The 14,304-nt window shown below is 56.2% G+C and overlaps 1 protein-coding gene across 1 annotated transcript; it reads left to right on the forward strand.

Annotated features, from left to right (window-relative positions):
* Positions 1-3,480: 3,480 nt before the first annotated feature.
* Positions 3,481-6,670, forward strand: CAMK2N1 (calcium/calmodulin dependent protein kinase II inhibitor 1). The gene is made up of 2 exons (XM_014855165.3): positions 3,481-3,790; positions 5,351-6,670. The coding sequence occupies exons 1-2, from the start codon at positions 3,625-3,627 to the stop codon at positions 5,419-5,421; spliced, it is 237 nt and encodes a 78-aa protein (XP_014710651.1). The 5' UTR covers positions 3,481-3,624; the 3' UTR covers positions 5,422-6,670.
* The last annotated feature ends 7,634 nt before the right edge of the window (positions 6,671-14,304 follow it).

Below are 14,304 nucleotides of genomic sequence, written 5' to 3' on the forward strand. Positions count from 1 at the left end.
AGAGTATGTGTCTCCCAGGTCTGGAGCTCCGGGTTACAGGAATGCCCCACTGAAGGCTGGACAAAATGGAGGATTGAGTGAGGCCTTTGTGACGGAGACAGCTTGGAGGTGGAGGAAGGCCATTCTGACTCACACTTCCCCTTTCAGAACTTCTCTGTGACCTTGGAGACATCACTCAACCTTCAGGTACCTGATGTGCAAAATGGGCCTGACTGTCCCAGTCCTGCGCTTCCGAAGGCTAATGGAAGGCTCTGAGGGGATGGCCATGGAGATGCTTTTCTGACTGTGACGTGCCTGGGAGGGGCGTGTGGTTCCGTAAGGGGGTGGCTACTGAGTTCGGAATGTGGGACGCTGCCACCTTTAACCTTCTTTGGAACAAGGGGAGGTAAACGTAGAAAAAGATGGGGTGGAAACAGACAGGTTGCTCTCACTGTGTGTGTGCCGTGTGTGCAGGAATTCGTCAGCCCTCTCTGTGCCTCTCTGCTTACCTTCTGTACAGTGGGACTGTGGCAGGTGCTCAACGTGTAAATTGCTTCATAACTCAGGAGCAAGGAAGGAGCCAGGTGATTACGAGATGAGGAGGGTGCTCCCAGCCCTGCATGCTGTCACCACTGTGGGTGTCCCCCACAGGGACCTGAAATCAGCTGGGAAGAGTGGCTTCTCTTGGCGCCATTACCAGCCTGTGACCTTGGCAAGTCACTCAGCCTCTTTCCTCTAACATCAGTTAAACAGGGGTAGGACGTCTCCTCTTTCTACCTCCAAAGGTATTTATTTTGAGAAGCAAAGCCCATAACGGATGTGAAAATGCTTTGGGGGAGAAAACAGAAAGCATGATACAAATGTAAGCTTCTTGTTGTAACTTCATCATGCTGCTTGTTATGCTTTTGTTTTCTCTTCCAGCACTTGGCCTGGTGGTAACCTCAAAGCAGACACTCGGTAAAGCCTTAATGAACGGAGATGGGTGGCATGCGGACTGGAGCAGAGGGCAGCCGGAGACCTGTTGCTTCTGCCACGGACAAGCTGCGGGATCTCTGGGCTTTAGTTTCCCCATTTGTAAAGGAGGAAGCTGGACGGGGTCATCTCTAAGGATCCTCCCAGCTCTGCCGGCTCTGAAATGGGAATGGATGAAGTGCTTCTGTTCTTTCTTACTCATTAAGTCATTTCTCAAATGTTTAGTGCACATCCACTCTCAGCCAGGCACCAGGAGCCTGATTCCATTTTGTTTTCATAACAGTCCTGTGAGGCGCATAGGCAGCTAGCTAGCCACATGCCCCGTTTTACAGCTGAGATTATGGGCATTCAGAGAGGGGACACGACTTGCGCCAAGTCACACAGCTAGCAGATAGGGCTGGGAGTCAAACCCAGGCCTGAATCCAAAGGTCATGCCCATTGCTTTCTGCCCCATTGCCTCCGTCTCCCGATCCCCAGCCCCTCTCCAAGAGGTGTCTGGCTTCTGAAGGCCAGAGGACCCTTTTACACAGCTTGGGGAGGGGGCTGGGCTGGCTTCTCCCAGGGAGCCCCTCTACCAGATGTTACGTCACTAAAAAACCTCACCCGTTTCCCTCCAGCCCGCCAACACCCAGAGTTCTAGGTTTAAGGGGAGAGGGAACCTGAGGCCATTTTCACTATGGATGGGACCCCTTGCAGGGCAGCAGGTCGAGCCGGTTGAGCTCTCAGCAGGGGACCTAGATGTTTCCCAGCCCTGCCATCAGCAAGCAGGTTGCATGACCTTAGGATGTTTGCCCCTTTCTGCGGTCAGGCTGGCTCCGCTGACTGAAGGCGGTCTCCAGGGGGAGAGCAGGTGCTGTTGGCTCTGGGTGAGGATAACGAGCCCTCCTCACGCGCCTTGCCCCCTCAGAGTTACCATCTGCTTGGCAGATGCGCCTCCCAGGCCTCTGGGGCTGCCCCAGTCTCGCTGCCGGAGCCGGGAGCGCGCTCCTCGGCTCAGAAGCTACAGTCTCTCCCCAGGGCTCACGGCTGTTACTGGAAGGGAGGTCCCCGAGGGCAGAGGGCTGCAGGCCCGGGACGTCCCCGGCGGACGCAGCGGACGCCAAGAGCCAGGCATCCCGGGCGAGCCCGGCGTAATGAGGCGCTCCCCTCTCCTCCGGGAGGCGGGGCTGCCCTTTCCTCCCCCCTCCGCCTCCGCTCCGAGGCCCCGTGGGAGCCCGAGTCCACAGCCGCGGTGGGGAGCGGGGCCTTCCAGGGCGAACGAACGGAGTAGGGGAGGGAGAGTGTGGGGCCCAGGGGGCCGGGCCCCGAGAGTCTGAAGTGAGGCGCAAGGGTGGGGGGGAAGGGGCTCCCCGGCTTGTGGCTGGCGGGGGAGGCCATGTCTGCAGGTCGCCCTGGTACCCTCCGACCTTTTGTCCCAGCATCTGGCCCCCAGCGAGACCGGCATCCGTCTCTCCTTCTCGGCGGGTCCGCTGCCCCTCCGCTCCCGGAACCCCCACTCCCCCAGCTCCCCGCGGGGGCCAGAGCAGGCGGCGGGGCGGGCGCGGAGCCGCAGCGCACCGGCTCGGGGCCGGGTAAACACCCCGCGGGAGGGGGCGCGGGGGGCGGAGGCGCCCGGAGGCCGCGGGGCCGGGGCGGGGCTCGCGGGGGCCCCTCCGCGCGGGCGGGACGGCGGGGGCAGGGGGCGGGGGCAGGAAGCGAGCCCGGCCCGGGCCGGCCGGCGCGGCCCCGTGACGTCGCTCGGCTTCCAGGGATCTCTCCCCGAGGCCCCGGGTCCCCTCCTCCCCGCCCTCCTCCCGCCCTCCTCCCCGTGCCTCGCCTCCGCGCCGCGGCCGGCATTTCTCGCTCGCAGCTCGCTCGCGGGCTGGCTCCTCTGTCCCAGCCTCCTTCTCCTCCCTCTCTCGCTCTCATCCTTCCCTCTCCGACCCCCTTTCTCTCCCTCCCGTTCCTTTCCCTTCTCCTCTGGTCTCGCCCCTCTGCCTCTCCGATCCCGATCTAGTCGTTCCCTCCCCCCTTTCTTCTCTTCCTCTCTCCCTCTCTCTTCTGTCTCTTTCAGTCGATTCCCCCGTCTCCTTCTCTCTTTCGCTCTGTTTCTCTCCTCGTCTCCCTCTCGATTTCTCTCCCCCTCCTCCCTCCGGGTATCCTCTCCCCCCACCCCCGTGCCCTCCCTCCTCCGCTCCCCTCCCCCTCCGCCCCTCGCAGCCCGGCCGCTCGCAGCTCCCAGTCTGCCTCCCCGAGCCAGCGCCGCCGCCGCCCGCACTCGCCGCAGGACCGGCCCGCCCGGCTTCCCGGGGTGCGCCCTCCTCGGCCCCGCGCCCTCCGGGCTCGCTGGGACAGCCTCCTGCTCCCGGCTCGCGGCCCCGCCCGGCCCGGCCCCCGCCCAGCGCCCGTGCGCGCCGAGGATGTGAGTCCTGCTCGCCTCTGCCAGAGCAGCAGCCACTCGCGCGCCGAGCCGGAGCGCAGCGCAGCGCAGCCGCGGGCGCTCGCCGGGTCGCTCGGGCGGGCTGCGCGCTCCTGCCCTAGCGGCGCCCCCCGGCCCCTCGCCGGCGCCACCGCCGCAGCAGCCCGCGGGCCGTCTCCGGCCGGCCGCCCCCGGCCCCAGCGCCGCTGACCCTGTCCGCCGCGGGCGGGGACGCGGGCGGAGGAGGCGCCGCCGCGGAGCCCCCGGACGCGACCATGTCGGAGGTGCTGCCCTACGGCGACGAGAAGCTGAGCCCCTACGGCGACGGCGGCGACGTGGGCCAGATCTTCTCCTGCCGCCTGCAGGACACCAACAACTTCTTCGGCGCTGGACAGAACAAGCGGCCGCCCAAGCTGGGCCAGATCGGCCGGAGCAAGCGGGGTGAGTTTGCGGCCCCCTCCCCAGATACCCCTTTTCTCCGGCACTGAGGCTTGGCCGAGGTTTGTTGGGGTCTCCCGCACCCGGGAGCCGGTTTCGACCCAATAGAATCCCATCATGCAGAATTGGGGGGATCCCGCACTGCGGTCCGCATTGAGCTGGCGGCGGGAACCCCTCCCGCTCAGCCTGATCCGCGGTGGGGTCACCGAGGGGGCGTGGCGGCTTCTAGCTGCAGCAGGGGCTGAAAGGTTATCCAGGGGCCCCCCTCGCCAAAGTTTGCTTTTTGATGTCTGCTCTCTCCCTCTTTTGCGCAGTGTAGTCGCAGCTGCACCGGCTCTACAACCCCGAGGCCGGGGGGTGGGGGGGTCCCAGGGCTTCCCAAGGGATGGCATGGGGAACTGTGTGTCGGGTAGGGCCCCGTTCCTGCAGGGAAGGCGAGGGGCTTTCGGGTCGCACGGCTTTTCATTGTTACTCTGCAGGGGAGGGGGTTTGCCGAGCCTCGGCGCTCTGCCCAGGAGCAGACGCAGAGAGGCTCCGAGAGGAGCTCCGGAGGCGCGGGGACAATGAGGGAGACCGACAGCTGCCGGGAGAGACTGAGACGCAGAGACAGGGAGGGAGGCAGGGGGCGGGGAGGAGACCGAGATGGGCAGAGACCGAGACAAAGCTCGGGAGAGGGAGCCAGAGCGGGAGAGCCAGCGAGCGGGGGACGCAAGTCTGGGGAGGACAGAGAAGCAGCTGAAACAATGAAGGCGACCGACACCCCAGACACAGAGAGAGACCCAGAGACCTCGACAGGTGACCGTCGCGCCGAGAGACTGATGAAGGGACTGAGGGAGGCGAGGCTAGGTAGAGATGGTGACAGAGGTGGAGGGCACTGCGGGAGGCAGACGCGGAGAGGCTGGCGAGCCCCAGGCCGGCGGCGGAGGGGGGCTCTGACCTCTGCAGCGGCGCGGAGAGCTGGGAGGCCGATTCCGCTGGCGGGTGGCGCGGAGAGGGCGCGCAAGAGGGGGAGCCTGCCCGGGTGAGGCTAGAACCCTCGACGGGCCGCGCGCCGTGGGAACCAGCCCCTGGCGTCCTCCCCTCGGCTCCCCGCACCTCCGCGCTCAGCCTTGGCTACCCGCGCCGCACTCGGGGCATCCCCGAGGGTCCCAGACCCGGAGATCTTGGCTCCTCCTCCCCTCCCTCTTCTGCCCCGGAGCCTTCTAAATAAATGTGCCCCGGGAGGGTGGGTGGGGTGAGGAAGCGGCCAGTGCGCGCCCGGGCTGCAGCCAGGGCTGTGGGATTTGCGCCGTCTCTGCTTCTTTTTCTTAGAACCCAGCTGGGATGCAGCCAGAGGGGTGTGGGGTGGGAGGTGGGGGGGAGTGGTTCAGAGGAAGGCAGCTAAGGGACCCTTGGCGAGGCAGAAGAGGCTGTGTCAGCGCGCAGGGAGCCCTCCTCCCTCGTCCCGCCCCCCCCCCCCCCCCCCCCCCCCCCGCCTCTCCCGGGCGTAACCGGGAACGTCGGAGACCCCTGGCGAGGCCCAAGTGCGCTCACCTCTCCTTTTCTCTCCTTTTTTTTTTGCAGTTGTTATTGAAGATGATAGGATTGATGACGTGCTGAAAAATATGACAGACAAGGCACCTCCTGGTGTCTAACTCCCCCAAAGACAATGAGTTAAGGGAGAGAAGGAGAATAAGAGCGGCGATAACAGTTATTGGCAAAAAGAGCATGAAAAGAGAAAGCACTTTGAAATTTATTGCTAGCTTGCTACCCACGATGAAATCAACAACCTGTATCTCGTGTCAGGCCGGGAGACAGAGGAGGCGTGAGGAGGAGGAGGTGGGGGAGGAGCAGCAAAAGGCTCTGGGCTCCTCTACAAAAATAAAAATTTTGAAAAATTAAAAAAAAAATCACTATATACACACATATAAAGAAATAAAAAAGAAGTCTCAGTTGCAGCTATTTGTCAAAATACCCATTTCTTTTTATATACGGTGAATATTGCGCAATTATAGATCTGGATTTTAAACTACTTAAATAGTGAAGTGGCCACACCAGGTGTTTTGATGTGGTGGCCTTCTTCACTGATTTGGCTCTTCCCAATGTTTACATTATTTAATCTTGCAAAAATGATTCTGTGCACTTGGATGTGAAATGCTGTCCAGTTTTATTTTTTTATGTTGTTATCCTCGGATGTACAAAAAAATCCAGAAAATGATCTCTATAGATATTGTTTTATTTTGGTCATCCTTCGAAGTTATCAGGAATGTGTTGAAAACAAGAAGAGACCTTTTCTAAGGAATGATACCTGGAAAGAATCTTTGTTTTATTTTAAAATGAATTGTAAAGCTTGTGTTTCTTTGTCGCTGCAAGCTATTTGCCCAAGTTATTGCAAATGGACACATTTTATATGTCAGGAAAAAACCCCACAAAAAACAAAGAAAAAAAATGCTTGAGCTTTTTCTAACCTCTCCCTGCAGTCTGGTGTAAGCAGCCTGTTTTTTTTCCTCTAATATTGTGTCAGTTTATTCTCTTTAATGGACTGTAAAAAAAAATGTAATCACAAGAGTGCCAAATATCTTGAAATGCCAAAAGGCATTTTGGTTTCCTTTCTTTTCCCTGTGCTCTGAGTCCCCGTAAAGGAATGCTTGGAGTGTCTTTTCTGTTATTTATAGGGGTTCTCTTAAGGCACACCAGCTGCCCGTTTTGCATGGTATTTGCAAAAATGCCTCTCGCGTGAGGAAATCTTTTACCATTTTTTGTTTGCAACTTTGGACCTCAAGAGGTTTCTTCTCGTCCCTTCCCTGTCCCCTCTTTTCTTAACTCGATATTCTGTATGTTGCACCTTTAACCAGCACACAGGGCTATTTCTCCAATGTACAATAAAAGAACTCTTCCTGTGTCTCCCTCCTCTCTTCTCGGCTTTGCTTCAGGGGCTTGCTTTTTGTCTGCTGGTGGCGGATGGAAGGAGGGAACCGGGGCTTCCATGCGTGAGGCACAAAGGCAGTGTGGAGGCCACTGTGGGTTGGTCTCAGATGTCAGGAGAGACAAGCTGGATCCGGCAAGGCCATCCTTGAAGGGCAAGTCCATTTAATTTGGGTTTGCATTGGGTCCCTTCCTGCTCCCCTGAGGTCTCTGCCAGCCGGGGTTCCGGCTTCCTGGATGAGGGCCGGTGTGTTGGGAGGTAACCAGTCTTAAGAGCAATGTTTGGAAGCTGGCAGCTTGGATTCAAATCCCAGCTCCTTCTCTTCCTAGCTCTATGGACTTAAGCAAGTCATAAGTCCCTTCACTTATTTTTTTTTTATTTTTTAATTTTATTTGAGGAAGATTAGCCCTGAGCTAACATCCATGCCCATCTTCCTCTACTTCATATGTGGGATGCCTACCACAGCATATCCACACCCGGGATATGGTGCCATATCCACACCCGGGATCCGAACCGGCGAACCCCAGGCCACCGAAGCGGAACGTGCACACTTAACCACTGCGCCACCGGCTGGCCCCCTCCTTCACTTCTTTAAGCATCAGTTCCCGAGTCCGGGAAGTGGAGATGACAGAGCTCTTGCCTTGCAGGGTTGTTGGGAGGATTAACACAACACCCAGCATGTAGCAGCACTCAGCGTCATGCGCCCATATCATTCTTCACTGTAGCCACCTGTCCTCAGATGCAGGGCTGAGGAGGACCTCTGCTCTGTCCCCGGTGTCTTTGCCTCCCTGAGTTCACAGGTCCCGGCCTGAGGGATGAGCCTGGCTCCCCTGGGGCCCACAGCCCTAGACGGCTCAGGCTTCCCCACCCAGCAAGCTGTCTTCCTCCAATCACTGCTCCTTATGAAAAAAGTTCTCAGCTCCATGTTGGGCTCAGGCAGTTAATGGCGGTGGAGCAGGCCCCTGGGGGGAGAGGAGTTGGGAGGGGAATTTTGGCTGAAGAAAGGCCAGGAGAGGGTTTTCTCCAGGGCTGTTCCACATCCAGGAGCCCCAGAGCCGGGAGCTTTTAATGTGTTTGTTGTAAAACTGTCAGCCGGGGAGTCACAACACGGCTCACAGTGACAGGAGCCTGAGTGTGACTCAGACATCAGGTAAGACAGGCCCGGGGAGGGGGGGTTGGGGGGGAAGAAAAGGGGCTCTAGAGGGCCTGTGGGGGAGAGGAGTGATGTGTCATCCCCCTTCTCAGGCAGTGGAGGCCCAGAGCTTCAGGAGGACCCAGCAGAAAGCCCATGGTCCTATCTAGTCATTATTAGGAATGGTGGGCAGGCTGGAGCTGGAGGTGCCAGCAGGATAATAGGGGAGGCCAGCTCGGTTTTCCCAGGCGTGTGACCCTGATCCCGAACCTGGCTCTCCTCTCTGCTGACCACAGAGAATCCCAGAGTTTGGGAGCTGAGGGGCCTTTGGGCCCCACGGATCCAGCTCTCTGCCCTGTGCTTTTCCCTTGGGAAGGTTGAGGATTGGCTGGAAGAGAGCTAGGGGCTGGGCGCACCTTCTATGTGGCATCAATCTGCCAAGAGAGGTAAGAGCCACAGGAACAGATCCTTTCAGAAGGCCCCGTCTGTGTCTGCAGGAGTAATTACTACTTACCTGATCAAAGCACTGCGCCATTATACGGAGCTTTCCCTTCCATTCTCTCACGCAAACAGTCCCGCAGCCCTGGAAACCCACAGCCATTAACTCTCTTCAGTAGGTGAGGAAATTGACACCCCATAGTGGCTAAAGGGGCGACACAACATCCACATTAATTGAGCTTTTACTGTATGCCAGGCTCACCACAGTCCTATGAAGTAGGCATTATTATTATCCTAATTGTACGGAGAAACCAGGGCTCAGAGACATTAAGTAACTTGTATAAGGTCACTCAGCTAGTGGGTCACGGAAGCAGGACTTGAACCCAGAGCTCATACTCCAGGATGGGGATGCAGACTCATCTGACCCCAGACCCAGGCTCAGTGCCAGTGGCAGCCATTGTCTTTCAGCCTCAAAGATCCTTTTGTTGGTTCGTTGTTTTGAGGCTGGGCTCTCCTGCTTTTCTGCGCGACAGACACCTGCATGAAGGCTCAGCAGGGAGGCCGGTTTGGATATGGCCAGCTAAGCCCTGGAGAAGCGGGGAGCGGCGGAGTTCTCGGCCCAGGCTCCGGGTCCATTTTAATAAGTGATGTATTAAAATGTTCCCGCTGGAGGCCGCCCCAGGCAGCCAAGGCGGGATCCTCTGCCTGGGAAGTCAGAGTCTGCCTTTCCGTTTCCTGGGAACTCTATTCAGCAAAGGAAATGGAAATTTTTTACATGTACTATAACATTGGGGTAAACGTGTTGAGAAGGCACTTTGGGCACTGGGCAGAGATCAAATTATACCAAGTGTGGGATATGCTTGTAGTATCTGGTCAGGTAGCAATAAATAAGAAGAAGGCCAGTCAGAGTCCAAGGTGGGGGAGGGTGTCTCAAAGCCTCTGAGCATGGATCGATTGATCGAGCATCCAGAGCCACATTATTCAAACTTCACTAATTGAATGCTTGTGCTAAGGCCCCTCTCCCCGGCTTCTGCTTCTGCGGCCTGTCCAGGCTGACAGCCCAAAGGAATATCAAAAAGCACCTCTAAGGAGAAAATTGGCAAATTAAGTTTTAAAAGAAAGAGACTTGATAATTACCGCTGTCTGGAGGCCACAGATGAAGGAGCGAGCGCGGGGTGCCTCTGCAGACAGCAGGCAGTCGATCCGCAGGGCCTCAGGGCCCGGCAGAATGGGCAGAGATGTGGGCGGCTGGCGCGAAATTAGAGGGCATGGATTTGGGACTTGATGACGTGAATTTGAAACCTCTCTCCTATACTTTCTAGATGGGACTTGGGGCCGGTTTCTCAAGCTCTTTGGGCCTCTGTTGCCTCTTCTATGAAATGGGGATGATGACAATGCCTGCAGCACAAAGCTTAAATGGGAACTCCTTCCATCTCCCACGCACAGGGTCTGGTGCGTAATAAATGGCAGCCAACATATGAACATATACCAAGTGCCTACTATGTACCAGGCGATGGACTTTCAAGACCTAGCAAACAGTTCTTGTTGCATCGAGCTGCTTTGCAAATGGTTTTTGGCAGCCCAGAGCTGACACCCCATGGGTCCTCAGGGGTAGTGGAGGCGCCACCACAGGGCGAGGGGATGGAGGAATCAGCTTGTCTCTCACTATCTTCATCAGCTCCCAAATCCCTGAGTAAATACCATCCTAAGGAAATCCATGAGCTAGCAAGCTCCAAAGGCAGTGTCAAGAGAAGCCTCCCACCCCACTTCTAACCAGAGCTCCCGAAGTCTTCCTTCTCTGGCTGGAGACTAGCAGGCACAGACTTCTTGTCCTGGGACAGAAAGAGCTTGGCTTTCTGCTTGGGTCCCCTCCTTCCTCCTTTGACAGATCTTCCTTGAATTTTATTCATTTGACAAACACCTACTTAGCACCTACTATGGGCCAGGTCTCCGGCTTGGCTAATTGGGTATACAATCATGGGAAATGGGAGTTTTCCCTGGGCTTGAAAATGAGGATATTTCCCATGGAAATGAGGTTGGGATCTAGGGGCTTGGATACCCCCAAAGTCAGCAGCTCAGATCCTTAATGCTGGCAAAAAGAGGGAACCAAAGAGAACCGGGTCTTGGGGATTGCCTGAAATCTAAACACGTGACCCATTTTTTTTTTTCTGAAGAAGATTTGCCCTGAGCAAATCTGTGCCAATCTTCCTCTTCTTTTGCTTGAGGAAGATTGGCCCTGAGCTAACATCTGTGCCAGTCTTCCTCTATTTTGTATGTGGGACACTGCCACAGCATGGCTGACAAGTGGTGTAGATCTGCACATGGGATCCGAACCTGCAAACCCAGGCTGCCGAAGTAGAGTGTGCTGAACTTAACCACTACCCCACAGGGCCTGCCCTGTGACCCACTTTTTAAAAAATAAACTATACTTTAGAATAGTTTTAGATTTACAGAAAAGTTGTGATGATAATGCAGAGTTGCCATGAAGCCCTGACCCACTTTCCTGTATTGTTAACACCTGACGTTACTGTGGGACATTTTCACTACTAAGGAACCGACACTGGTACATTATTGACTAACCTCCACAGTTCATTTGGATTTCATTAGTTTTTACCTTATGTCCTTTTCCTGTTCCACGATACACTTTAATTTAGTCATTGTGTCTCCTTAAGCTCCCCTTGGGTGTGATAATTTCTCAGACTTTCCTTGTTTTTTTATTTTTTATTTTTTTAAAGATTTTATTTTTTTCCTTTTTCTCCCCAAAGCCCCCCGGTACATAGTTCAAAGCCCCCTGGTACATAGTTGTATATTCTTCGTTGTGGGTCCTTCTAGTTGTGGCATGTGGGACGCTGCCTCAGCGTGGTTTGATGAGCAGCGCCATGTCCGCGCCCAGGATTCGAACCAACAAAACACTGGGCTGCCTGCCGCGGAGCGCACGAACTTAACCACTCCGCCATGGGGCCAGCCCCAAGACTTTCCTTGTTTTTGATGGAGTCCTGGTCTGGCATTTTGTAGACTGTCTGTCATTTGGGGTCTGTCTGATGTTTTTCTCGTGGTTCAGCTGGGGTTATGGGTTTTGGGAGGAAGACCATGGAGGCAAAGTGATATCCTCATCACATCATATCAAGGGTAGCAGCTGTCAACATGACTGCTCACAGTTGATGTTGACCTTGATCACCGGGCTGACACAGCACTTCTCTGGTTTAACCACTGCAAAGTCACTCTTTCTTCCCCCCTTTCCATACTGGCCTCTTTGGAAGGAAATCATTATGTGGAGCCCACTTAAGGGGTGGAGTTATGTTCCCCCCCTCCTTGGGGGGGGGGAGTGTCTCCATAAATTGCTTGGGATTCTTTGCCCAGGCGTGTGAGTGACCCACTTTTCAGCTGTTCAACTTTGCCCCTGTGTTGGGCAAGCCCACTGTGGTTTAGATGTAATCATGAGTTCCAGGCAAACTGGGGAAAACAAAAATGCCCGCAGGGCCCAAGGTGCAGCCTGATGACCGATAGATGGAGCCTTACAAAAAAAGAGATTAAAAAACCCTTAATAAATAAAAGCAACTTCCTGTGGACGGGAACTGTCACTCTTGTTAGAAACTGTGCAGAATTTTCTCTTGGAAACCTTCAGGCAGCTGCTCTGGTTTATAAAATCTGCCTATTGGAAAGAAGGAGAAGGGAAAAAAAGGTTGTCGTTATTCCAGCAACAGAGATTCTCCCAAACCATATGCAAAAATAAATCCTCGGCGACCGGGCTGTATCCGGGGAAACCTGGCAGCTGGGCTGGAGTTTGTGGGGTGGCCCCAGGGGACAGAGAGCCTGTGTCCGCAGGCCCCAGCCGCTTCTCCAGCAGGATCAAGAGTCCCAGAAAGACAGCCCCACCTCGATGGCGCAGGGCCCCCATCCACCTCCCCTCCCCTCCAGTTCTAGGGTGAGGGTTCGGTTTATCTTGTTACAGCTCACATTGGAGGGTTCGTCCTTAACCCGGGGGGGCAGTGCACATCCACAGGCCTGGGGGAAGGTCCTTGACCCAGAAACAGCTGTTTTGAGGACAAAGGGTCAGTAAAGGGAAAGGGATGTCAGGGAGGACAGGCCAAAGGGGGAGGAGGACCTGGGAAATGCGCCATGGGAAATCCTGAGTGGCCTTGGGGGTGTGGCGGGTGGGGGGTAGGCAGTGATGACAGGAAGTTGTCAGGGAAAGGGTATCCTGTAAGGCAGAGAGCCGGGTGGCTAAGGGCTTAAACAGCTTGGTTTGGGAGGGTGTTTGGGCAGAGGAAACTAACTAACCAATTAATTAAATCTGTATTCATTCAACGACTCATCTACTGGGTGTAGGGGTGAGGTGGGGCGGGTATGGCCCTGGCACTGAGGAGACCGGGCTGGCTAAAGCAAGGCCTTTCTGGCCTCCAGGGATCTCACTGCCTGGTCAACGACCATTTGATGACAGTGAAGCTTCAAGAGGTCAGGAAGGAGGGGGTGGGCCCACAGGAAGTTTAGGAAACCCGTGGGGAACCCCAATAACATGCCACCAGCGTCCACGGTGGGTGTCTTAGAAAGGATTGGCGATTGCATTACAATCCCAGATGTGCCAGTAACACACTGTGTGACTGTCACCACGCAGAGGTATTTCGCCTCTCCAAGGCTCTATTCTCAATATGGAAAATAATATTTATGAGGTGCTCGCTATAGGCCCGTAACTGTTCTATACTCTTTGCCTTTCATTCATTTAATTTTCACAACCACCCTACGAGGTAGTTACTATTATTATCCCCATTTTACAGATAAGGGAAACTGAGGCACAGAGAAGTGACATCACCTGCCTAAAGTGGCACAGCTGCAAAGTCGTGGAGCTGGGATCAAAACCCAGGGAGGCTGACTCCAAGAGTCCCTGGTTTCAACTGCTCCAATATAAGGAGGGCGTCGGATGAGACGACTTTCTACCGCTTCTGGCAGCTCAGAGAGCTCAGGGTTCTGAGCCTAAAATGCTCATCCTCCTGTGGGGGAGGGGAGGCTGAGGATCCGGTTGGCGGTGAACCCTGGACCAGGCCGCCGGTTGCCATGGGGACGGCTGGGCGGGGTCGAGGCGGCGGGCCGCGGCGGGTTGCCCCGCCGGGCAGTTCCGGGGAGCTCCCGCCCATGGCAGGGAGCGGCCGAGCCGGCACCTGGGGCCGAATTTTCCTGGCAGACGGAGCGGCAGTAATTCTCCGCTCTCAGACCCGGGGAGCCCACAGGTCCCCTGCAGCCGTCTGAGCCTCCTGCCACCTGAACTCAATCCCCCACGAAGCCGCACTTATCTCCGGTTCATCTGTGTGAATTATTTACTGTGTCTGGCGGCCTCCCCGGCGGCCTCCGCCCTCTCCGCCCCCGCGGCCTTTTCACATCCTGGTTTGCAGCAGCCCCTTTTCCTGTCCAAGAAGTTCGCGGGTTAGGCCCAGGGGGAACTCGGGGCAGGGGCTTCCCGCCTCCTCCGCCTTCACCTGGGAATCCGTGTCCTGTAACCAGAGGGAGCTGCTGGGTTAGGAGTCTGGAGCGCTTAGATTCTCACAGCAATCCCACGGGGCAGGGATGCTGTATATTACCCCCATTTCCCATCTGAAGACACTGAGGCCAGAGGGTTTGAGTAATCTGTCTGCCATCAGGAAGGAGCCAGAGTGGAAATAGCGTGAGCCTGGCTCACATTAACTCTTAACCACTCCTAAACCTGATGCCATGTTGCTCCTTAGCTCGAGGGCCGTTTACTGGCACCCAAGAAGCTTGGGCGCCAGTCACACCTGTGACATGCCATATGCACAGAGCAATGAGTCAGCCCACTGTGCCTGACCCTGTGCTGGGTGCTGGGGACACATGGATGAGTCAGGTGCAGCCCCTGCCCTCAAGCTGCTTCTATTTGGAGCCTGGGGGGGTCAGGGACAGGGAGGGGGTGAAGACAGACACCTTCACAACTAGTTGTGGTACAAGATGGAGGGCTGGGCACAGAGCAGTGAGTTCTGGGGCCGGGGGACCATTCAGTGAGCAGGGGGCCCTTCAACGGGGCCTTGGAGATGGAGG

Source organism: Equus asinus, chromosome 5 (genome assembly GCF_041296235.1).
Source record: "Equus asinus isolate D_3611 breed Donkey chromosome 5, EquAss-T2T_v2, whole genome shotgun sequence".
Taxonomy (NCBI): Eukaryota; Metazoa; Chordata; class Mammalia; order Perissodactyla; family Equidae; genus Equus; species Equus asinus.